Raw genomic sequence first — 25,945 nt, forward strand, 5'->3', positions numbered from 1 at the left:
TCCCGTTAACTTCCCAAAATGTCCGATAGTCTTTGGCTTTCTGTTATATTTATTAACAAGTGTTTAATTAATAATCATGACGATTGATATAGTTAGCTGGTATGTGTGTCTTCTGCAATTAGGTAGATCTTTTTTTTCCAGCTGGTCTCTCCTGTAAAGGGAAGACTGCTCGTAGGTGCTGGGCTAATCTGTCCCTTAAGGGTCATAAGGAGTTTTTCCCTGAAGGAGTTTATTTTGGGTGATAAAGACTTTATTTTCTTTATGGACAGAACTTTGTTTTTTAATAACCTCCACTTTCTTGGGGGCCTGGAATTACATCATGTTCTTTTTTACTTTTCTCTCCAGCTCCAACATACAATGCTAGGAACTTTCGTAATTTGGGAGGTTCTCATTGGAGCATAAATAATTCCTGCCAGCATTTCTGTATACTTTGAGGGGTTGAGGAGAGTGGCCCAAATGTTCTGTAGCAATCCTTTTATTAATTACTTTAATAAATGGCCTCAGAGATCATTCTTGCTCTTTTTCTTATTTCTGGGCTTGAATTTTCTCCACACTTCTTTGGTGAAACATAGCTTTTTTTTTTTTTTTTTTTTTTAACTTTTTAAATGTTTACTTATTTTAGACAGAGACAGAGTGTGAGCAGGGAAGGGCCAGAGAGAGAGGGAGACACAGAATCTGGAAGCAGGCTCCAGGCACTGAGCTGTCAGCACAGAGCCTGATGTGGGGCTTGGACCCATGAACCACAAGATCATGACCTGAGCTGAAGTTGGATGTTTAAATGACTGAGTCACCTAGGCACCCTGGTGAAACATGGCTCTTACTTCTGCATTAATCTTCTGTACATATCTCCATTTTCCCCCCATGCCAGTCATATCCCATTTGTTTCTCATTTTTTTCATGAATTCATGACAAAATGTGTCTTTCTTGTTCCCAGAGCTGTGGTGGGTTTTTTCCCTTTATTCTTTAACATTTTAGGAAGGAGAGATATACTTGTACTCAGTCCACCATCTTAAGCTGGAAGGCAAGTTATACAAAGGATGAATGAATATTTTTGATAATACAGCAGTAGTACTGTTACTGCAAAGCTGTAACTTCTGTCACTTAATGTATTTTACCACCAACCTTCTTTAAGAGTAAGAAAACTGGTAGGTTGAAGATCTCTGTTTGCCATGGTTAGATGGTGCACCTTCATGATGTTGTAGTAGGCAAATGAGTCATTCTTCATGTTGCCATGCAAATATTAGCATTATTAGTATTATTATAAAATAAGTCTCAAAAAGTTCATAAAATAGGAATTTACTGGAATAAAAGGAAAAAATAATCAGCATATAAAAATTCTAAATCTTGGGAGACAATTCTTCGTGGGTTTCTCATATTTCTGTATGCCTTGCAAGGAACGGCACTAAGTTTCCTGTTCTGGACTATCTTTAAAAAATCTTGGTAAAAAACATATCAAATATACCATCTTAACCATTTTTAAGTGTACAGTTCAGTGCTTAATATATCTTTAATATTCACATTGTTGTGTCAGATCTCCAGAACTCTTTCATTTTCTAAAACTGGAACTCTATATGCTCTACACACTAAGCTTGCATTTCCTCCTCCCTTCAGCCCTTGGTAACCACCATTCTTTCTATGTGAATTTGACTGCTTTAGATACTTCATATAAATGGAATCATGCAGTATGCTATCCTGAGGCTGTGAAGTGGTATTGTGGTTTTGATTTCCATTAAACTATCTTCTAAAAGATGTTCGGATAGTGCCAGAGACCAGCTCCAGCAACCAGGGGTTCCTGAAGGATGAACGGCATCAGCGAAAAAGTGAAAACAAAACAAAACAAAACAAAAATAAAATGGACACAGACAACAGCAGTGTGTTGAATTGGCCGATTTATTGTAGCAAACGTGGCATTATATTGTCTAGTGATTTCCTTGTAGCATATGTCATCTATGTTTTGACCTAATTTTGAAAATGTTCCTATGTGGAATCAACCTTTAAGAAATAACATGGCGATTTTCTCGTAATGTCCCGCCCTTTGATTATTGATTAATCTCTTACATTATTCCATCATGGACCTGCGTTTATCTATAATCTTATAGTTATAAAGCATTTGCTTTGCTGTTTTCATGAAAGGTCATCTATCTCTCAACACCTCAAGTGGAACAGTTACAGGGACATGACCTCCTGGTTGTTTTTTCCTGAACCACTTGAAGCCAGAAGAACAATGTGTTTGCCTTGGTCCGAGGTGCCAGGAAGGGGCCGAAAAAGCCTTAGAAACCCATGCCTCATACATTCTCAGAGAGACAATGCACCTAGGAACCAATGAAGCATTCTGTACCTTAACTGACTAGGTTCAGTCATCATCTGGAATGCCTCTGGGGGCCAGGTGGGCCTAGGAGTTGAAGTCACCTGTGCCCAGAGATACACTCCTTAGGTGCTGGAGTGGGGCTTTCAAATCCATATGTCTCTTCTCTACAGGCCCTCTTTGCTGGCAAATGCATGAGGTTATCCTTCCTGTAAGTAGAGGAGTCTCCATAGGGGATGGCAAGGGCTAAATGTAAGGCCGCACAATTTCTTGCAGAACCTTATTTTCTTTCCTAATGGTTCTTTTCCCAGGGGGCCTGTCAAGGGCAATTCTCCAACAGACAATACCCCAGGTACTTTTATTAAGGCCAAATTACCTAAAAGCGGGAGTACAAGTACTGTTGGTGGGCCGCCTTGCAGTCACCAATCCGTCCACAGCCTGGGCCTTGCCATCAGGCTGGGATAGCTTGGCTTCCAGCAGGACACCAAATAGCTTCAGAAGCTAGAGGCAGTATCCTCCCTGTGGAGTAAATATTGAATATATTTGCTTAGTTTCCATTATAAAATATTTGGCTTACCTAGCTTGAGGTTTCTCAGCTGTGATATAAACCTGTGGTGTGTGTAGCATCCATTTGAGCCCCTTCTCAGCTTCATGGGATTTCAAGAGCACTGAAAGCAGGAATCTCATGCTGCTTGGTATGCCATAAATGATAAAGTCCTTTTTCTCTGACCTAGGAATCTTGTGCCACCATCCATGCCAACATCCATGAAACCATGGCAGGCTAACTTCTTAGCTTTCAAATAGGGTGAAGCCTGAGACCTTCCCACTAATTATAAATTGAAAAGAAAGAACACATTTAACCTGTTTGAATTCAGTAGTAATACAAATGTCTTATATAAGAATACTGTAGTCCTTTTTAAAAAAGTACGTTGTTTTTCAGTGCTTAATTTTTCTTTTTCTTTCCATTTTAGTGCTGAGTTTCATGAGAGGCTAAGTAAAATTGATAAGCTGAAGAACAGATATGAAATCCTTACTGTTGTTATGCTGCCTCCTGAAGGAGAAGAGGAGAAAACACAGGCCTATTATGTAATAAAGGTAATCTTAATTGATTCATAGTTGTGATATAGTGAAGTATCTTTTGTATTGGCAAGTATCTTGCCAGCTCTTTGTTAATAACCAAAATGTCATTGTTTTTTGCGTTTTGGTTTTTTTTGCCATGCAATTTCAAATTTCATGGCGCACTCATAGCTACTAGAGCTATAAAACATTAGTGGTTAGGTGGAGGTACTGAAGGTATTATTTTTATACACCTTGAGTCCATGAGGTCAAAGAGGGGTCTGGACGACTCTTTGATACTTTTATTTTTTTTGGCTATCATTTGTATCATGTCATTTTCCCTCATTTATTCAAGATTTATAATCTGTTTTATCCTAAGACCTGCATGTCTTTAATAAACACTCACATAACAACCTGTTCAACACCTCAGGCTCAAAGCTTTACTTCCCCATAGCTATCTGCTCATATGGCTATATCCTAGACCACATCATCCCCTGGAGCTACACCACCTTTGAATCTTATTCTCCAATTTACCACTGCAGCTCTGGTAAGGCAGATATCCAGAGAGCAAGAGGACTGTTCCTTTGCCTTCATGTTAGATGGGAGACAGACACATCAGGTGAATCTGCTCTATTCTGATGTTTGAGAGTTGTCTGCCATTTCATGGTTATCTTTACCTAGTAACCCATAAGGAGAAATGGAGAAGTGATCAGAAATCGGATGCATTTCCCTGAGTACTGCTATATTCATCTTTCCCATGTAGAAAATACCCTGAATAGGTGTGATTTACCTTACACAGAGGTCTGGGAAGTTACTCAAGACACTAAGAGGGAATGGAAAATTTAATTCATTTTTCCTCTATCATACACTGATAGGAGTGAGAACATCTCCCAATTCACACCTTTAGAGGATGGCCCTCATGGATGGATGTTCCCTTTCCTTTGAGTTGTATTTAATCTTCCAAGTTTCCTTCTATAGCCCTTCTTTGAGCATGCTCTTAACAGACGCATGGAGTAGGATATGCCTGCCACTTTGCCTCAGGAAGTTCTACCTATATGAGAAAGGAGTCCCAGCTGTCAAACCCTTCTTGTAACTCATCAGTCTGTATTACTTGAGGCTTCTGCCCTATACTAATGAGACTTTCCTCCTGGTTTTGAGAGTCTGACCTAGACTTTTTCTCTGGCATGGATGGCATGGATGGTGGCACAAGATTCCTAGGTCAGAGGAAACCTCAGACTTTTTCTCTGGTTTTGAGAGTCCCTGAGGGGTGAAGGGTAGGCTCTAGTCTGTTCAGTGTTGGGAAGAAGATAGATGTTGCAATTCCAGTTAAGTTTCTCTTTTAACAAGGGCTGTGATGAGTTATCTAAAAGCACTGGTGTTAAGAGTGCCTCCATCATCAAGTGACCTTGAATAATTTATTTAATCATTTGGGGTGCTTAGTTCCCTCACTTGCAAAATGAGGATATTATTACTTTTGCTGTGAGAAGTAAATGAAGAAATATATGTAAAGCTCTTAAACAGTGCCTGGAGTAAAATGAGCCCTCAGTAAATGTTAGCTGTCATTATTTTTATTGCTGTGATGATGATGGTGGTAATAATGCATCCATTTTTCAGGAAAACAGGCAAATTTTTTGAGGAAAAGAGTATATGCCTTCTGTTCACAGTGAAGTTGCTAGATAAATGTCACTATAAGGGATATATAAGATGAATAGAGGTGATCAGTTACCTTCCCAGTTTCCTAATGCCACTCCACTTTCCATCCTCTCCAGGGTCCACACCTTGCCACATTATTCCATGTTTCATTGTATAGCATATTTAAATGTTTTACTCTTAACACTTACATGTGCCAGATGTATAAAAATGAAACTATTTCTTTGTAACTAAACTCAATGTATCTTACATAGTCCTTATAAGGAAACAGCTCAACTCTGACCACAATTTAATGAAACTATTAGAAAATGAAATTACTAGAATATGCTTTAAAATGCTGACAGAAAGGAGTAAATAAAAATTTCACCCTAATATCAGCTTTCTAAATCTACAATAAAAGGTATACGTTCTCTATTCTCTTAGAGCCAAAAAGGATCATGGAGTTTCTAGAAGTTTAAGGTATATATGGAATTAGATCAGAAAATATGTATAAATGTACAAACTCAGCACCTTTGTTTGACAAATAAAGAAACTGAACTTGGAGAAGGAAAGTGAATTGTTACTCAACTCACTTGTGGGAAACCCAAAACTAAAATCTAGCTGTTTTGATTCATTCTAGCTTTCTCCCACTACAGTATTTTTCAAATAAAAAAACTTGCCAATTCTATACTCTATGTACTGGAATTATAATTTATCTAAGAACTTTTTCTAAGCTATATTTTTTATTATGTACTTTTTACTACAAAAATGTGTAACATATTTTGAAGCATAATAAATACAAGTGAAAATGTTAAGAGTTAAGGAATTACCAATAATTTTTTAAATGACCACTTTCTGGTTTAAATACACATACGTAGGGATTGAATAAATTAACAAATGAAATTATTAGTTGATTTTGATTAAAGATGTCTTTTGGCACTTTTTAATATATATGTACTATCCCTGTCAACCTTTATTTAGGGAAATTCTTTGAAACTTTTTGGATTCAACTCTTGACAGCCTAGCCCAGTGACAGAGTTAAGCTGGAAAAGTCACTGAGTAGGTCTACTACTGAGGAATTTTTGGTTTTCAGCAATTTATAGACTGTATTTTTTCCCAGCCACTTTTAGCAATTATCTTTCTCTAATTTTTAAAATTTATTTTTAAAATATGGTAAAATACACTTAAAATTGGCCACTTTAACAATTTTTTAAGTGTGCAGTTCAGTGGTATTAAGTACATTCCCACTGTTGTGCAACCAACACCAACATCCATCTCCAGAACTTTTTCATCTTCCCAAACTGAAACTCTCTACCTGTTAAACACAGAGTCACAGTTTTTCCCTCCCCTCAACCCCTGGCAACCACCATGCAACCTTCTGTGTGTGAATTTGACTATAATAGGCATCTCATGTAAGTAGAATCATGCAGTGTTTCTTTTAAAGATATGGAATGCTTCACAAACTTGCATGTTATTCTTGTACAGATGTCATGCTAACTTTTTCTATTCTGAGTTTAATATGTGCTATTGAAGTGAGTACTCTGATTTTAATTTTACTTAACTGTTCAAAGATGTTGAAATCCTGGATTGGAAATACTAAGCATTTACTTTCCTAGGTGTACCCTGCTCACCTCTTTTATTCCTGACTTAAAATGAGAAAGTATTCCTAAGCCTCTTTCAGGCCAGAAACATACATTCTCCTTATTGAATATCTAGTCTGAAGCCACCTCCAAGTTAACCCTATCTCCACTAAAGTTTATACCTGCTTTCTGGTAATTTTTGTTGGAAAGTCTTAATGCAAGCTTTGGTTAGTTACTACACTTCCATCACAGTTTGTATCCTATGTGCTATATTTTAAATGTCTTAGGGATTTAGTGTTCTACTCTAAATCAAGTGCGAGAAATAAATGCTTGATGCTACATGTAGGCCCCAAGGTAAATTGGTATTGTTGTGAGTAAACTATTTCTTGCCCTGAAAACAGACACTCTCCCCCATAGTAAATAATTTTATTCAATCAGTTCTATTCTGTATTTCATAGGCTGCTCAAGAAAAAGAAGAACTTCAAAGGGAAGGTGACAGTTTGGATGCTAAGATCAACAAAGCTGAAAAAGAAATCTATGCTCTAGAAAACACCTTACAAGTGCTGAGAAGTTGCAACAACAACTATAAACAGTCTTTTAAAAAAGTGACTCCATCTAGTATGTGGGAGTTATTAAAAATTTTATATGAATATATGCAATTAAAGCTGTAGCTATTTATTTTAAAAAGAGGAACATTGTGAGACAAGGAAAACAAGAATGTACCATGTTTGACGGAATCAGAAAAACTAATCACCTCCCCCTCTTTAAAATAAGGGCTAAGGTGTTATTTCCATTATTCTAGTGATATTGAATTCTCACTTTTCTAGGGAATTAATTTCAAATGTGAAGAAAATGGCAGCATATTGGCTATGTTGACAAAACAAGAATGGCTACTACATGACCATATTGATTTTCAATGAATAGACATAAGGAATTTAACCTCCTATAACAAAAAATGTTAGAAGTTTAATAGATAGAAGATTGAAGCTTGCTTTCTACACAGCATGTTAAAAATTTAAGAATTCTCTAATTCTAGGTGATGAGTATGAACTAAAAATCCAACTAGAAGAACAAAAAAGAGCTATTGATGAAAAATACAGATACAAACAAAGACAAATCAGGGAACTACAGGAAGATATCCAGGTAAATTCTACACACTTTAGTAATAAGTCCTTAGTAAAAGTTAACTATCATTATTATTACACCTACTATCTTGTTATCTTGTACAAAGAAGACAATTTGTTTAGAGAAATAGAGAGTAAAAGTCTCATTTGAATGAGAAAAATAAGTGACCAAAGTGTTAAATAAATTAATTAAAACCACAATACTCAGCACAGGATGGACTGCTGATAACGACTTCTTAATTAGCTGATGAACTATAGCTAATTATCCATTAAATTTTATTTAATAAATTTTTATTTCATTCAGTTCCTTAAAGATCACCTTAAAGATTGATCCTTAAACAAAATTTGAAAGATAAAAATAATCTAGTAGAAAGTAGTTACTAAACCACATCACTGAAAGAGAAAACAATGTGTTTGGTAAGCAAGCTTTATATAAAAACAAATGAATTAAAGTTAAATGAATACTTGAAAATTGGCAAGTTGTAAGTTATTGATTCTAACCAATATGTTAACACTTTATTTTCTGCAGAGCATGGAAAATACTTTAGAAGTTATAGAGCACTTAACAAATAATGTCAAAGAAAAATTATCAGAGAAGCAGGCTTTTTCATCTCAGCTACATAAAGAAACTGGGGAGCAGAAGCCAAAATTAGAGAGAGTAACTAAACAGGTATCACTGTCTTTTTAAAAACTGATCTTTGATATTTGTATGTTTTGGAGTTACAAATGGTAACTCCAAATCCTCCTTCATCCATCCATCAAAAAACACTAAGCTCTGGAAAATAGGTTTAAGTAATAATTGACCACTATTGACCAACAGTGTGCAAAACTCACCAGGGAAATCCGACTTTTGAAAGACACAACAGATGAAACACTAGAAGAACAAGACATCAAACTTCGTGAAGTGAAACACTTCCACAAGATCATTGATGAAATGCTAGTCAAGGTCACTGAAGAAAATGCTGAAATCCATATTATCCTTCAAACATACTTTCAGCAGGTAGTAACAGTACCTTCTAGTTAAAATATTTTTTAAACACTTCATGAAATAAATAGTTTATGGCATTTATCATAAAGTGAGGTCTAACTAAAAATATTCTTCTGAAAATGCAGTGGTACTAATTATCGCTGTTGAATATTCTTCCAGAATGGTTTAGAACTACCTACAGCTGGTAGTAAAGGTAGTCGCCAGACTTCTAGATCACCTTCACAGACTTCACTGTTGTCAGCAAGGTAAGTGGAGGCTTAGAAACCACCTGTTAATAACCCTCTAACCTATGCAAACACAGAGTGATTGGAACTGCCAGTGCTCTCCTGACCCTTACCCACTATGTCAGTGTCACATGCAGAAAACAGCTAGGAGGATAAGACTCTTCTGATTTCTGTCTGATGTCAGTTTCTATTCGGGCATGGAGTGCTTTGTGACTAGCAGCTACTGCAATAGTATAAAGTATGGAATTCTGGAGGTTACGTCTTGCATGGTCAACCCTGAGTAGGGGAATTTTTTAAACCATAAAAAGATAACTTAGATGTACAAACATATGGAATGATTTTTATTATTGGAACCACGTTATAAATTTTTAAGTTGTCAGAATTTTACTTTGTTTTTCCTGCTTTATTTTCCTAACAAGGAAATGATTCTTTACTTTGGCAGTTTAGTTTTATCCAGAATTCTATCAGGTAGCTAGATGTTTAACCAACACTCCTGTATTTTGCTGACAAAATGAAGTTAATGATAATCCTAATTTTAAAATTCCTAATCTCCTACACTCAGTAGCCATTTGCTTTTCATTAGTTGCCATAGAGCTTTCACAAAAAGGGACATCCTAAAAGGGACATCCTAAAACGTTGTGTTTGAAGTAAAACAAAACTGTTTCTACATAAACATGGGAAGCAGTCACCCTGAACATTGCTGTACTTTCATATTTTTAAAACTTAGCATTTCAGAATCATATAGCTAGTTATGCTTTTCAAATGACCCCATCACTTTATCCTGTCAATAGGACTAGCATTTTCTTCTATCTTCAGTTACATATTATTATGGTCACTCTTGCCAGCACCCAAATTCCCATGGCTCTTGCTTTATCTTTTATGCATAATGACTTTTGCAAAACCTTTAATGCTTAATGATTCCACTTCTAAAATGATTATAGTTGAAAATATTTTTCTCAGATTTGTTGAACTAGTTGAAACTGTATTCTTGCCTTTTTTTCTTGGAACTAATTTTTTTAATGGTTATGCTTTTAAAATTTAGTAGTACTATTAAGAATATATACTTTTTGATCTCTTTATTTTCTTGTGGGACTATGGTATCATTTGCTATTAGTTAGGGGGTCTCTACTGATACAAATTTTGAATTTAAAATCATGCTTTTTTTCCCTCTAGATCATCCAGAAGTACAAGTACTTCTGCTTCTCAGACTTCAGTTAAAGTATTAGAGCTGAACTTCCCAGACTCTTCTCCAGGAATTGGTAACACAAGTAATAGGCCAAGTGCTACCAACATTTCTAGTAATGGTAAAAACAAAAAAGGCAGCAAATAAACATCTTAATCTCTTTTGTAGAAGTTGTAAACACAAAAACAAAAATCTTCAAAAATAGTGAATCTCCCCTATGCTTTTGGGTGCTGTGTAATGTTATAATCGAGGCCTAATGAAATCATGTTTAGAAATACATAATGACTACACCAAAGTTTAATCCAGTGGAAGATGTGAAAGCTGTTAAAAAAAAAAAAAAAAAGTCAAGGAATTTAGGTCCAAATAAGCCAAAGAAACATTTAATTTTCTTAGCTTTTGTCACACAGTTTTCTTCACAGAGAAGGAAAGCAGCAATAGCAGATTCTTAACAATGCCACATGTTCTATAAGCATAGATAAAATTGTTTCTCACTGTTCTTTTGATGTTTGTTACATTAGAAAATAGTTTGCTTCATTATTTCACACTAGCCATGAAACTACATTCAATTGTAATGTAACACAATCTTTCAGGCAATTTATGAAGAATCACTGTCTATGAATAGTTTATAATACTAAAATTCTTACTTACCCTAGAAAATCCTGAAGTTAGGTTTTCTTTATTCAAAGAAACAGGTTTCTTGGACTTCTGGGGGAGAAGTCTGTTAGTTTATTCTTTTGGTATGATTCTAAAATTTTTAACCAAAAAAATAGCATTTACCCTTCCCCCTCCAAGAAAACAATTAATAGGAAAAGAGATAGCACTATGTATCAATAAAAATATTTAAGTTCCTAGGAATTACTCCACTTTGATCTTGAAAGAAGTCAAACACATTAAACATTTTGCTCTCAATATACAACCAAGCATAAAGAATAATAATGTATTTTGAAGACGTTTTTTTCCCAAGACTTTCTTGATTTAATAAACGAGAGCTAGGTATGATTTGATTTGCAATAGGAACTCCATATATTTACAGTGGAGGTGTAATACCAGATTTAGAGTTATTCAACTTATACCTTATTATATACCATGTGCCCAACACTCTGAACTCTTGAAACAGTGTGGAGTATGATTATGTTATAAAACTGGCTTTTAAATAAATGTATTAGAATCTATGTACTTTAATGGAGTATTTCTCCTTCAAACCTTGGGAGAAAGTATTTGTTATGACAGTTGTCATTGTTTGTGTCATTTGCAGTTCCTTTTGAAAGGTAGTAGTGGCAATAAACCTGTCTTTCCTGATCATTATTTGAATATTTTATTATTATTTTTAGAAATAGCCAGGAAACGGGATAGCCAAGTCCAATGAATAATTTTTTTGTAAAACATGGTTGTAAATGTGTGAGATTCGGGAGACCTAAAAACGGATTAATTTTATGGTCACTTTGTGTGTTCACTAGTTCTTATTCTCTGCCCTAAATTACTTTGTAAATTACAACTTGCATTTCAATATTAAACACTATCTTCTAAGGAGGAAGGGATTGTCTTACTAGCTCTGTGATCTTGGAGAAGTTACTTCTACTTTTTTCCTGATTTGTAATACTGAGACAGTAACAGTTACCTACATCACGTTTATTAAAATAGTCAAATATATGCAAAATGTACAGGGCCTGACACAAACTGCACAATAACTTCTACCTGTTGAGTCACCACCCAAAGGCTAGCACAGTATTTGTGGGATGGTTAGGTTCTAGGTCAGCATACAAGCCTACATTTAACTCCTAAATAAAGTAACAGTTCCAGCCTCATGTGTTTAATAATGCTAAATGGTGACACAGGGATCAACCCCATTAACTCCAAATCTGGAGTTAACTTCCATATATTGTGTTAGAAATTTACTTATTAAGTCGAGACACAGACTGGGTGTGCAACTACAGACATAATAAGGAGAAAAACTGCTAAAGATAATCACTAGCAATTCTTGACAAGTAAATAAAATGGTTTAAGTAAAATACTGAAGATGTACTAGCAATTCCTAAAGGTCAAAGACTATTTAAGAGATAGTTTTCATGCTTTACAAAAACCACTATGTAGGACTATGTATGGATGATAAAGGAGGTACACAGAAAGAACCAGACTCTTTTAAGATGAGTTTCTTGTACAAAGATGAATGCATGAGTAACCTTTCTACTGCTATCAACCATGATTTTTGACCAGTTTTTCTCTATTCCATTGCAAAACAACTGTAGCTTTTTCATTAGGCCCCCAGTGCTGAAGTCTGAAAGCCACAAATAGTACATACCTAGTAAGAGTGACTTAGAGTGATAGCATTAAAGGTCTGTTGTCATTTACAGCATCTAGAATCTGAAATTGGAAAGATTCTAAAGACCATTATAAATCAACAACAATGACTCCTATCTCTATCTCCAAATCTGTTTTCAAATTTGGGAGGATCTTTAGATCCAAGTCACTTCTTCAGCTCTAGTTGCTAGAGTTTATTCTGAGTAAAACCAGACTTTGTCGGCCTACTCATTTATTCAGACCTACGAAAGGAGGCATCAAGGGAAGCATTATTAGGAGAGAGATATTAAGAAGAAATGCAGGCCAGTTCTAGGTTAATTAAAAACATGCCCAGTGCCTTCCCAGCTGCACACATGCAGTACTAGGACGGTTTCTGAATTTTCTTTCTCTTAGGAGAAAAGCAGATTTACAGTGTGCTTCTCTTGCCACTGCTGTTTTTGCTAAAAGGATTCTTTTTATTCTGATCTATTCTTGCTTGGAACATAGACTCTAAGGGTCTTGCCAATATTTAAAGTTAAGAAATTTCTTAGGGCTATACTGTTAACAAGGTTTAAAAAAAAAAAAAAAAAAAGAGAAATAAGCAAAATCAGCCCCTATTCAGTTTTCATGGCTTTATTCCTAAGCTGGTACACAAATCATATTAAGTCAAGCTTCAGAGGTCATTTAGGCAAGACAGATAATCTGCAATATAATCTTAGGAGTTCTACAAAAAATTGTTACTCAAATGATCAATAAAAAATGGCACCTGAAGAACAAATACTGTAGATCTCTTTCAAAAGCTGAGGGAAAAGAATTTAACAGAAACGACCGTTAAATAATTTTTGAAGAAAACAATCCAAGTGTTCAATGAATAAATTTAATTTTCTCTCAAACAGGATAAGGTGGACCCAAGGAATTCTCATATACTTTAATACAGTGAAGAAGCAATACTATGAGAATTATCTTTAGGTGAAGTTTAAATCATCACAGTAAGAAATACTGTACAGAAACATATACATGAAAAGCCTAAAAATCAAGCTGTGAGGACACCCACAACTCAAACAAATATATTTTGAGAATAGCTGAAAAGCATTTGCTTTCTGCAATCTCTACAAATAAAATAGCTTTTGGAGTGGAGATTTCTGCACTGGACTTAAATAAAAGACCCAAAACTTTCATTAACAGCCTTTTGTGTAAGAGTGCTGATTCCCTTGGCATATTAATTTTTTGGCTTATTTCCTTTTTCTTTTTCAAATGCAGCTATCTGATTAAATATATTGAGTAAATTTTGAGGTAAATTTTTTTTAACTCCACTTTCTGACTGCTCTTTGCTATTTAGTCCATCTGTTTCTGGAGCCTCTGTTTTAATGTCCTCCTCATAAGTATCCTCTATTTCATATTCTCCTTGATTTTTATTTAACTGGTATCTTTGTTCATGTCTACCAAAATCACGTGATCCAGAATAAGTATATTTTTTATATTTTTCAACCGATTTATAAGAGTAGTCTGAGCTGGCTGGTGAAGTGGAATGCCTCATGGAACCTGGCTCCCACCTTCTATAGTGTTCTTTTCTTCCCTCTGTATCTTTTTCAAATCTTCTGTAACCATAAATTTTCACCTTGTCCTCTGAATTCCTATAAAAGGAATCTGAGGAATCTCTTCTACTGGAGAAATGTTTTTCTGATTTATATGGTTTTTCTGCTTTGCTACTACTTGCCTGAGAATAAAAATCTCTTGGATCTTCAGACCTACCTCCAAAATCATCCGGAATTTCAATCGAAGATGAAGAGACAGGGCATCTATCTTTCTCTTTTACCTGTTTCTTTTGATATGGTAACCTATCCTGCTTTTCCAGTAGTTTTTCCACTTCTTGTTTTTGGTTAAGAAAAGATGCTAAAGTATTGGTTGGAACTGGGAAGAACTCATCTTTCCTATTCTGATCTATCTGACTTGAGGATGCCTTATTAGCTAAATGCCTTTTGGAACTTCGAGAAGACTCTGAACGGTTCCTCCTATGTTTCTTATGCCTTTTGTGACCAGAAGAGGAAGAAGATGATGAAGAAGAACCAGATTCATCAGCAGAAGAAACACTTGAAGAGGAAGAAGTTGATTTTCTTCTTTTCTTCTTTAGCCTAAAAAATACAGTTAACCCATCAGATGTTAAGTACAAAAATGTTTCTTAATTATTCATAAAGAGTCTGGTTCTATTTTAAAGTTCTATTGTTAGTTCTCCTTAAAGGTTTCCTAAAATCTGTGGCTTAGATAAGCAATTACTATAATAATCCTAGTTACTACAAGGTCCAATTTTACCAGGAGGCATGACTTTTGGGAAAAAATACTGGGTAGACAGTTGTCAATGAAAGTAAATCCATCATTTCTGAAGGCATAGTTACATTTCCAACATTATCTAAAAAACTTAAGCCCATCTGAACACACAAAGGATAGAACTGAAGTCTTATATCCAGCTAGCTGTAATATATGTGGTTTCTCCATCTTAACACTATTGACATTTTCAACACCTGAATAATTCTTTGTTGGGGAGGTAGAATGATGGTGGGGGGGGGGGTATGCTGTAGGATGTTCAGCAGCATCCTTGACTTCTAGCCATTATATGCTAGTACCACTTCCCAGTTATGATGACCAAAATATGTCTCCGGGGGGAGAGGGCGGAGTTAAAGCTGCCCCCAGTTGAGAACCACTGCTGTAGTTCTAAAACATTTCTCTCTAAAATACAGGCAATTAAAATAACTTATATATTTTATTTATTGTTTGTTTGCAGAATTCTACCTTCAGATTCCACTTTGCTTAATTTCTTTTACAGAAAAACTTGTGGTATACATACTTACAAAGTATCACTGATTATAACTCAACACTTTTTTTTTTACTTACATTACTTCCATATGGCACTTTGGTTCAACTCAGTAGTTGCTTTAAGTTAAAAAATACTGAATGTTATAGTTTACCTTTTCTCCTCTTTTAAGAGCTTACGCAACTTTTCTGCACTTGTTTCTATTTTCTTTGTTTTCTGCTTTTCTTCCTTTTCAGCTTGTTTTTCTCTTAATTCCAAAGATTTCTTTTGGAACCCAGATATCGGAAAAAACCACACGTTAAAAATAGCAGAATACATAAAATCCAGTTTTCAAAAGACCACCCCCCCAAGCCAGAAATCAAATGGGGTATACCCAAATCACCATATATCCAGCATTAAAGAAATATTTTTAATATAAAAATTAATCATACAGGTGTTTGGCATTAATCATTGGAAGAGCCAGAGTAACATTGAGGACCATATTGCAGTTGGTATTCCATGAAAAAAGGGGAAGCCATCGCATTGGTACCCATGACCCAGAGTGCAAGAAAGGGAAAAAATAAAATATATAATAAAATACATGAAAAAATATTTTTTAAAAAATTGAAAAATTTAGACAGGACACAAATTTTATAAATAAAATTCAAATAAATTCCATTAAGGTGAATTGTGGGGGGAATCACCATGTTCAAATACAAACCATTTAAAAAATAGCACAGCCCAGTTGGATGCATGATTACATAAGAAATCATTTTCCAGTTTGAGGATGGGGATGAGCAGCACCAGATGTCACAGACACAGCAGCAATGGTCCAATTCAGAAGAAAATGCATGAGAAAACATTATCATCAGTATTACAGGAAAAGGCAGTTTAAAATATTTCTCAAAGAGGTTTTTATAATTAACTCAATTACAACAACACTGAATTTGTAACCATCAGGAAAGCTCACTACAAGGACAATTCCCAAAACTACATACCACACATAGGCAGTAGGAATTTTCTCATAGGGCTATTTTTACTTTTAAGTACTATGAAGCAATGTCAAACCCAATTAGGAAAAGCTGTATCTAAAAAGAAATTTTTTATAACGTCTTACTAAGTAATCTAGAATAGTTTTCCCGAGAAGAAAGTTAAGTTTTGGCATTAATTTCAAATATCACTAAATTTCTAAGAGGAAATAAAGAATCACCTGCATATATTTATGAAGCTTCTGCAAAGCATCCTCTGCATCTTTAAAAGTCTCATCCAAAGCCAAAGCTTTCTTATAGTAACTTTCAGCATTTAAAAACTTTTCTTCTTCTTCTAACCTAAATTTGAAACAAAAGGTTTAGCTTTCTGCAAAAACAAAAAATTCCTTATTTATACAGGTCAGAGATTTATGACAGAACTTAAAGAAAAATTTTTTAGCAAATCATTTTCCAAACTAAGCAGTACTTAAATCAGGTACTTTTTACTATTTCTTTGGTAAAAAGACCACATAAACCAAAAAAAAGTCAACTCAGATATGGAGAACAGATTGGTGGTTATACGGGGTTGGGGAGGGTGGTGTTGGTGAAATGGGTGAAGGTGGTAAAAATGTACCATCTTCCAATTAAAAGATAAATAAGTCCTGGGGATGTAATGTACACCCTGGTGACTACAGTTAATGATACTGTATTACAGAAAAAAATACTGGACTCCATTACTGGTAACTAAAGCCAAATGTAGGTCCAGCATTGGGATTTTAGTCTGATACATGAAAACACATTATCAGCCAATGTCTTCAATAAATTTAGTATAATCTTGAGCTTTAGAATAGAATTATATAGGTTGGGTGCACTTGGGTGGCTCAGTTGGTTAAGAGTCTGACTCTTGATTTTGGCTCAGGACATGATCTTGAGGTTCTTGGGATCAAGCCCCACGTCAGGCTCTGTGTGCTGACAGCATAGGGGCTGCTTGGGATTCTTTCTCTGCTTCTCTCTTTCTCAAAATAAATATTTAAAAAAAAAATTACATAGGTTGGCTTTTCCAATAGTTTATGAAAAATTTTCCCAGAATATTCACTAATGAAGTTGGAAATACCAATGTATACATGTACATTACAAGTAGCCTTCAGAAAGAAGTATTACAGTCATGTCTACACTATGAAAAATCAGAATTAGAAAGGGTGGATACAAAGCAGAAAGGATTTGCAAAGTACTTTCGGTTTTTCAAAAGTAGGAAAAAGTAATTACTGTGAAACAGAACAAAACCCAAAACCCAATGGCTTCAATGGGATCACTTCTGTATCACTGGATATGGGCATTAAGGGACCAATTCAAGGCTATCAACATTTTTGGCTTGGATAACATATAGATGATGTTGCCATCCACTCATTTAAACACCAATATGTGGGTAATAAGATAACCATATTTAAGTAGCTGTCTACCTAATGAGAAAGTAAAAAGGTGCTTCAGTCACTTCGGTACAAAAAAAAGTTCTTGAGTTGAAAACAAATATTGCAAATCTCTTTAATTTAGAATTATGGAATGATCATACAAACTGGATTAATAAAACAAATTCATGAAACAGAAAAGTGATAATTTTATTTAAAAAATTAGTTGCAAAAAGATGCTACTAATAACAAATCAGTTTTTAGTTGGTAAAGTAGGCTATAACCAAAAATATTTATATTGGAATATTACATTTCTTCACATTTTATAAATTAGACTAGCCTGTTAGTCATTCAGTATTTATGATACAACTATGCAAAGTAGTATGCCAGCATCTCAAGATAGTAACTTAAGTTATAGGGTTTGTTCTTAATGACTTGCTCTTCCATTTAATCTGAGTTTGTGGATTTTACTGCACAGAGCAGAGCAATAAGCTGAATATAATGGCAAAATATTATTCACAACTAACTACAGAATTCTCAATTCATACTTCTGGCATTATACCACTGGAATGATGAAATAAATTAAAAATCCAATTCCTCTCTATTAAAAAAAAACCCTCTTGTATGTGTGTCCAAGAAAAGAGTACTTCCCTTATTTTTGGACCTTCACATTTATATTTCTATATAAGGAGAATAGATATTCAGAACAATCAACTCAAGACACTAAAATATCTCCAACCTCCTATCATAACCTCAGTAATAAGGGAAAAAACACTAAAAGGCTTAAAAAGGACTATATTTAAAAAACATTTTCAACCAAAATTGAAATTAAGAGTGTTCTGAATTAAGTGAGTTAAAGATGCTACTTCCTTACATTAAGTTTAAGATTTTATAGTAGCTGCTTGAGTATTAGATCTCTACTTAATATTAAAAAAAACTCGACACTTACTGCCCTCCTCTTTCAACAAGTGTCTGACAGAGGTATTTTCTTGCATTCCTATGAGTTGGACAGTTTTCCAATGCAAGCTCAAAATCTTCTATTGCTTTGTTCAGACTTCCTTTTGTTGCATATCTAGAGACGTGAAATAAATTAGAGGAATTTATCTTCTGAACTATTAGTAAATCTTATATTCATTTACCTTATAAATATTCCTTAAAAGCCATGATCCACTTACAATGCTCCACGAGCCACCAAAGCTTCCACATTTTGCTTGTCTATTTCCAGAGCCTTATTATATTCATTCATAGCATCTACGTGGCGTCCAACCTTAAAATAATCAACTCCAATCTTCACACTAAAAAGACATTTGTAAACCGTCACATGCATTTCTCAGAATATCCAAACATAATGTTAGCATTGATAAACTTTTAAAACCAATCTAATTTGGCTAATATTTAGTCTGCAATACTCTCAGTATACAGAGAGTATTTTGCCTTTCAATAACTTTATAACAAATATCTATGAATCCATATATCAATATACTGATTCCTTTTGAAAACATGGAAAATGTTGGTTAAAACTTAAGTCTGTTAAGCTTATAGCACCATTTACACCTATAAAAAAGCTAATGTCAAAAACACATCATTTTAATTCATTTATAAACAAATTTGGTCTTAGTAAGGGCTTAAGAATGCCTGCCTTATTCTAACCTTTAGACTAGATAATGCAATTGTTGAAAGATAAAGTTTTCATACCATTTTAAAGCCCAAGATGCAGACTGTTTCTTTCTCAATGCAGAAGCAAAATCATCTTCAGAGAAATTTTTGCTGTTCAAAGAAAATGAAAGTCAAACTATATGCTTTTTTTTTTTTTTTTTTGGTAACAATCCTTCACTCTAACAGATAAAAATTCAACTCTGAAAAAGTAAATCACAGGCAAGAAATCTGTATTCCACATACAAAAGAATATTCTTAAAACTCTCAGGAATGACTATTATTGTCAAACAGTATTTTTAACCCAAAATTCTTATAAACTTTCGTTCTCTACATCGTTCTCTACACATATCATCACAACAGATTCCATTCCAGGAGATAGGATCACCTAGTTCACTCGCTTTTTAGCATATTGCAGCTGCTAGGCTTAGAATAGTCAAATATGTCCCTCAGTTATATAGCTTTTGATCTCAGCACCATTTACTTCACCACTTCAAAGAATAATAACTGATTTACTATACCTTTGTAAGCCTCGCATTAAAGATGGTGGATTAGATTCATCTATTCCTAGTTTTCCTAGAAGGAATTCAACTACTCCTGGATTAGCAAATCCCAAGGAACTCTGCATGACATTTTCAAAGGATTCCAAAGAATTGCTATTTAGTTCAACACTTTTCCTTAAAAAAAACAAAACACACATACAACAAAAATATAAAAATGACTAACATAATTAGCATGTTCCATTTCTATTAAATAAAACTCGTATCATTTTTGTACACAAAGGTACAGTAATATTATTTTGGTTTCTTTTACTTAAGGGTTATAAAAATGAGCATATTTTGAAATAAGAGAAATTAATTTTCTACTTTGTTGTCACAAGTTGGACACAATTTGGTATTTTTAATCAAGCAACTTTTGCAATTAATTTGTTGAAATAACATGGATAACTTACCTGTAGTACAAAGGAAGCTCTTCAGAACTAATTACACCTAATTTGATACCAGACAGATGTGGTGGAAGAGATGAACTATATAGAGACACTGCAAGCTTTTCATGGTATCTGTCAATATCTTTGATTCCAGCTTAAAAAAAAAAACAAAAAAAAAAAACTAAGCTGATTAAAAAGAAAATGCAAGCTAACATAAAAACACATATATTTTTCCAAACACTACTCTCATTAGACAGATTTTCAAAATTAATATAAAAATCTGACAACTGTTACTTTTTTATTAATATGATGAAACTGATCACCTCGAATAATGTCACCAGTTTGGTAATATGATAAAGGATCCCCATGGTTACTGTGAGAAGGTACATCTCTTAATGGACAAAGAGCCTGCAATGAGAAGTATTTTAAAATACCAGACATTCCATTCTTTGGTGAGAAATATCATCTTTTATCCTAGTTGTTCAGTACAATGAGCTAATAGTTGACACAAACATTAAAAAAACTAACACTCTAAAATCTAAATTTAAGGATTTTCATTATAAGCAACTTCTGTGCGCATAGTACAACAAGTTCTCTGGTTCAGTTCAAAGACTAAAATCTCACAAAATTTGCAATCAGTTCTAGGAACCAAATGTAAGTATGGATTATGAAACACATAGATATTTTGTGCTTGTTAAAAACAAAACTAAAACTGTTCAGAAAGTAGGAGAATTCCAGTGAAAACTAAGTGCAAATTCTCCAGTTTATGTCTATCATCCAGTCTGTGATGCCTTCTGCTTTTCTTCCTCTATCATCTACCTTGACAGACGGCAAATATCAAACCTTTTAAATTGACACATTATCTCAAATTCAAGACAATTCATCTTGGGCAAAGTATCTTATTATAATGCACAAGCCATTTACATTTAACTACCGTAACTATATAAATAAGAAATTTGTTTCTAAATTATCCACATGTATCTAATGCCAAATACTAAATAATTAAGAACATGTTCAGCTAGGAGAAATAAGCCTGGAACACCAATGAATCTCACCACATCCACTGATATCTGTAAGCATTTAAAGAAGGACCCTACCCCTGCCAACCAAAGGGACCAAATAAACCTCCAAAACCAGAAATGGAGGAGGAAACTACGCAAGTAACTATATCACCGTTCTTTCAAAAAGAAAGAGTATTTTATTCTTCTCCAATATTTATTTCTCGAAACTACGGCAGCAGGGCACACTTAAGCATAACTGGATGCAAAAACATAATTTTCGCATTGAGATGACTCTTATCAAAAACAGAAGCAATCAAATAACTGAAAAATAACTTACTGTGATTTCTAAGTGGGATATATCTCTTATGATGCCACTGCCTAAACAAATCAACACCATGAAAAACCCAAATTCCCGAATGGAACTAATTCTTCCAATCACTATATCACCACGCTCAATATCTCGGAAAAACAGCTCTCTCCGGTCCATACTAGGGATCTCCATGAACTGCTCTAAAGGTGGCATGATTGCATAACCATCTGAAAAAAAATTAACAAAATTACAACTGCTTTGTGTTTTGCTTCATCTCAAGTGCCATTAAAATAACCCAAACCGCAATCAAAATATTTTAAGAAAACTCACCTTCATTGTCTTCATTGACTTCAGAAGTTGCAGGTGCATCTGATTTCCAGGAAAGTGCAAAAAGCAAATCTGCTTTTTTGGAAATGAATTTTTGTATTTCAATGTTGTCAACTCTCTTCTCTTTTCTTAAAAGGAAACAAAACTTATGAAAACTGGCTTATGGGTAAAACCTTTTTTAGCAAGGCCAAGCTTATGCTCTTGGCTTTCATTACCCAAGCAGATCCATCTAAGCTCTGGGCCGCACATCCTGCGAGAAAAAGTTTTAATCAGAGACTCCCTCATTCGCCAGCCAGTAGGTGGAGGGCGGGGAAAGTTAAAAAGTAGCCCCCGCAGCTCGGGGGGGGGGGGGGGTGTAGAAGAAAGCCCAAGGGATTTTGGATAAAGACTCCGTGCCTCCGCTAGCCAGCACGGAAGAAAAAGTTCAGTCCGCTTCCCGCCTTTCCCTCACACCCGCAGCGCGGACCCTCCGCCATTCAGCCCTCGGCACCTGCGGGGCAATCCTCACGTGTTCGCGGCCGCTGCTCTGCTCCTCCAGGACTCAGCCACCCGGAGGCGGTAGTGGGGCCCTGACCTGCGTCCCCTCCCCCGTCTCACAGAGGCGGCGCCGTACCATTACCTGCCCTGTAACTGCTGCTGGGGCGGCGGGCCCCGGGCGGGCTCGGCTGCGGACCCCAGGAGGCTCCGGAAGTGCGGGTTGTCCTGCTGTTCGCTCCGGAGAAGGGAGAGCAATGACGGCCCGTGGTAATTCAATGACTGCCGAAGAAGGTCCCGGTCCATGGCCAGAGATTGCTGGACCCAGTAACAGGTGGGCTGCTAGGTGCCCCCCGCCCCCACCCCGTTAGGTGCTCACTACTTCAGCTGGGTGGCCCCCGAGACTGAGGAAACAACCTGGAAACTGCCGGAAGGCCACATCACAGACACACAGTTGTCTGCCGGAAGTGTTCCGGGACCGCCCCAAGCGGCGGCGCGGAGGAGCTCAGCCTCGGTCTCGCGAAATGGAGCGAGACTACGGAAGCCGGAAGCACTGGGTTAAGCATTTCCTGAGCTAAGGGCTGCCTGCGGCTCCGAGGTAGTGCACCGTGAGAAAGTTTTTCAAAATTTCTGTGATGTTATTACGTTGAAATGGCCCCGGCTCTAAATCATCCTCTTATTTAGTGAGGCGCTTCTAAGTGCCATTGCCAGGGTGAGAACCCCATACGAGTTACAAAGTTTCTTCCTTCAGAGTGCTCGCAGGATAAGTCATTCTCTATGTCTCACATACAACCACATTAGAGTGACTGCTCTGGGAGATTTTCTGGTAGTCTAAGGTCAGAAGAAAGGAAGGATACTAGCATCTATTAAGCACTGGAATTGTGTTGTCCATCCATACTCCATTCACCCTGATGATTTTAGAGTTAGCTTAAAATGGCTGTAGACCTGTGCATACATGGATTCTATTTTATTTCTTTATTTAAGTGGTGTCTAAAGATTTAGTGCCCACTAGATTTACTTTGTAGTGCTGTGTATTTAAGTCAGTATATTGTTTTTGTGGGTAATTCAAGTGATTTTCAAATATAATTGTGATTTAGGCTCCCCCCAGCACCTTAGTTAATGACTTGAGCTTCTAACCACTTTAACTCATTATATATACTCTCTCCTTAGAGATTGAGGACACAGTCCCAAGAGTCTCAACAAATTGCTCAATGCCACCCACCTGTTAAAAGGTTAGAGTTAGGATTCAAACTGAGGTCTTAATACATCTTCAGACACAATTACTGAAGAGTGTTTTTCATATGGACGACATAACTTACTCTGATTTTGAGATAATATGACTTTATTTCAATATATTAAAATCTGTTCCACTTAAGTATGTATAGTTTAGTATAGTCCTCTTGAACAAAAATAAATGTAGCAGTTATTCCACCTCCTCTCCAGCTATGTGTTTTCACTGTCTCACCACTTGGATAGAAAACCCAGCCCAGAATATAGTGTATGACTCCACACTATTTTGTGAAAAATCCAGGCAAATAGTTTACTGAGACTTGAGAGGATGCAACAAAGAAGAATGCAAGTTTAAAAGATAATAAATTTTAAGACACTGTGGGCACATCAGGAAAGTTTGATCAATGGCACAGACTGACTTGTGTTAAGCTATAACTCTAGAGAATGACTGTTACTAGGAAACAGGAATTATCACTGAAAGCCAACCACTAAGAATGAACTATATAGACATTCTGGTAAATACATGATTTTAGTTAGAGTTGATCTGTTATTGAGGATCTAATTATCTCCAGAGGGACTGAGAAGCCCAGTGTCTGAGAACCAGATGCCAGACAGCGGCACTTAGTCTGAGAAGGCCACTTTGTGAAGGCATTCTTGAGTAGCACATGTTTTCATCACTATGGGATCTGTCTACTGTTTTTCCTGATTTTAACACTAGAGTAAACTCCAACCACCCCATGTCTTGAACAGCTAGAATTGCTGTGGTATAACCATGAAAACAGGAGTAAGTAGCTGCTTTTAGAGGGTAAACAGTGTTCGTCAAGAGTGGAATTTATCAAATGCTTGCTGTATACACAGTAATGATGGGAAAGAAAAAAAAAAAACTTCAAGCAGGTGTAATCAAAACTTAGGCTGGGTCTTATCTTTGGTTAGGGCTGGCCTTACATGGAAGTAGTCACAGTAGTTATGTGACAGAGACAATCTTGTTCTTCACTTCTCAAGTACTACAATCACAGTATGGGAGTAAGCCTTTTACAGTTACTAATGTATTGGAATGAATTTTCTGCTGGGATAGATATATCCTTTGACTTTTGAGGCCACTGAGCATTGAATCTTTGACATAGGACTGGAGGAAGTGAGGAGAGGAAGTGAGGGGATTAGTTGCTTTTCATCTTGGAGAAGCTAGTCCCACATGCAGGATTTCTCAAGGTGGACATAGAAAGAAAACACTTTATTTTTCACTTCTTGAATATTTTTGTTTACCGGTTTGACCTTTAAAAGGATCTTTTAAAAATCCTTTTCAGTAAGTTTTCCAGATTAAACAGTATGAATCATCATGTGACTATGGGAAGGAAAAGAGCGAAAGGATTCAAGACATTCAGATCTTTGGTGTCTAGATCCTGGGCCTATTTTTATTGTGATATAAAATTCCATTTTAAATGAACACATATGTACATTTCTTAACACATACTCTCTAGGCCCTGGAAATGTAAAGATGAAAAATACTCCTGATTCTTGAGTGATGCACAATCCAATAGAAGATTAGACATAAGAAGAAATGTGACACATGGTAAGTACTATTGTTATGGACATCTACTAGGTATCTGCTTAGATCCCTTATTTTTCTTGGGGGTTGAGGTAGTGGGAGTTGATGGGGGTAAGAAGGAGAGGAGGAGGCAAGTGCATTCCAGGAGGGGTGGGAAGGAGTAATATAGTTAAAGAAGTAGAGATGTGAAAAAGCAAGATGTGTTCTGGAGACAGCAAGTGTGAAATTGAGGTAGGTAGAGTTATTTTAGTTATGGACATTTTACTTATATACATCATTACAGGTAGGCTGTAGATTGGTGAGAAGAGACCCATTTCCTCTGTGTGAGAATACACACACACACACACACACACACACACACACACACACACAGAGATTAAACGCCTGATTTTTTTTTTTTTTTTTTTTTAGTAAAGGACATAAAAACTTAGCCAGAGCAAGGTAGCCATGTAAAGCAAGGGCAAAAGCAGCATATCTCAAAGTAGCTTTTCTTGGATCCCCCAAGTTTCCCAAAATAACATGCAGAGCTGTTAGTGACACAGTGTGCAAAAGATGAAGTCTATCTGGACCTGAGAAACTTGCTTATTACCATGTGGGAAGGACTATACAAATAATCTGTGACTATATAAGAAATCTGTAGACAGGTTCTTTGGAGTTCTTGACTCTGATGTAAACAATTTCAAAAAGCCTCATCCTCATCTGAGATTGAGGATGAAATGTTTGTATCAGGAAAGTGTGGGTAGAACCAAATAAGACCATAAGTATGTTAATACTCCTCCCTTTAATTTTTCAGTATTTTTTCTATTCTTTTTCTTAAGAAAATCCTTTTTTGTTGCTTAAGCCAGCTTGAGTAAATTTATGGTTTGGAACCAAAAGAATCTTGACTATACTAGGAAGCCACCAACTAGTAACTTCTGCTGTTTCTACTCTGCCATTTAAAAAATTAAA

At 35.7% G+C, this 25,945-nt stretch overlaps 2 protein-coding genes and 1 long non-coding RNA gene across 3 annotated transcripts in view; 2 read left to right on the forward strand and 1 right to left on the reverse strand.

Annotated features, from left to right (window-relative positions):
* The window catches only part of CCDC39 (coiled-coil domain 39 molecular ruler complex subunit), a 49,991-nt gene extending 38,600 nt beyond the window's left edge, over positions 1 to 11,391 (forward strand). The window contains exons 14-20 of the mRNA XM_060639288.3: positions 3,277 to 3,400; positions 7,029 to 7,188; positions 7,607 to 7,713; positions 8,224 to 8,364; positions 8,515 to 8,694; positions 8,842 to 8,927; positions 10,080 to 11,391. Of these exons, the coding sequence (XP_060495271.3) occupies positions 3,277 to 3,400; positions 7,029 to 7,188; positions 7,607 to 7,713; positions 8,224 to 8,364; positions 8,515 to 8,694; positions 8,842 to 8,927; positions 10,080 to 10,236 (955 nt within the window). The 3' untranslated portion in view covers positions 10,237 to 11,391. The remainder of the gene's footprint in view (positions 1 to 3,276; positions 3,401 to 7,028; positions 7,189 to 7,606; positions 7,714 to 8,223; positions 8,365 to 8,514; positions 8,695 to 8,841; positions 8,928 to 10,079) is intronic.
* A 1,833-nt stretch (positions 11,392 to 13,224) lies between these two features.
* Positions 13,225 to 22,677, reverse strand: TTC14 (tetratricopeptide repeat domain 14). Its single transcript, XM_060639289.3, has 12 exons — positions 22,367 to 22,677; positions 21,751 to 21,875; positions 21,448 to 21,647; positions 20,433 to 20,517; positions 20,134 to 20,263; positions 19,703 to 19,858; positions 19,224 to 19,295; positions 18,704 to 18,823; positions 18,478 to 18,600; positions 16,365 to 16,482; positions 15,330 to 15,439; positions 13,225 to 14,498 (listed from the first exon to the last, which is right to left on the reverse strand). Exons 1-12 carry the CDS (start codon positions 22,525 to 22,527, stop codon positions 13,586 to 13,588), a joined length of 2,313 nt encoding a protein of 770 aa, XP_060495272.1. The 5' UTR covers positions 22,528 to 22,677; the 3' UTR covers positions 13,225 to 13,585.
* A 43-nt stretch (positions 22,678 to 22,720) lies between these two features.
* The window catches only part of LOC132683414 (uncharacterized), a 236,872-nt gene continuing 233,647 nt past the window's right edge, over positions 22,721 to 25,945 (forward strand). Inside the window, exons 1-2 of the long non-coding RNA XR_009612215.2 lie at positions 22,721 to 22,819; positions 24,930 to 25,021. This is a non-coding gene — a long non-coding RNA (uncharacterized LOC132683414). The remainder of the gene's footprint in view (positions 22,820 to 24,929; positions 25,022 to 25,945) is intronic.

The sequence above is a fragment of the Panthera onca genome, chromosome C2 (genome assembly GCF_046562875.1).
Source record: "Panthera onca isolate mPanOnc1 chromosome C2, mPanOnc1 haplotype 2, whole genome shotgun sequence".
In the NCBI taxonomy this organism is placed as follows: Eukaryota; Metazoa; Chordata; class Mammalia; order Carnivora; family Felidae; genus Panthera; species Panthera onca.

What these genes read in the sequence shown, in the direction of transcription:
- TTC14 (XM_060639289.3), bottom strand. Translation starts at nt 22,527, where the DNA reads ATGGACCGGGACCTTCTTCGGCAGTCATTGAATTACCACGGGCCGTCA. An exon ending in CTTGTTGAAAGAGGAGGGCA is followed by an intron (nt 16,483 to 18,477) that starts GTAAGTGTCGAG and finishes TTTCAAATTTAG; the next exon opens with GTTAGAAGAAGAAGAAAAGT. An exon ending in CTCTTAAAAGAGGAGAAAAG is followed by an intron (nt 14,499 to 15,329) that starts GTAAACTATAAC and finishes TGTATTTTTTAG; the next exon opens with GCTAAAGAAGAAAAGAAGAA.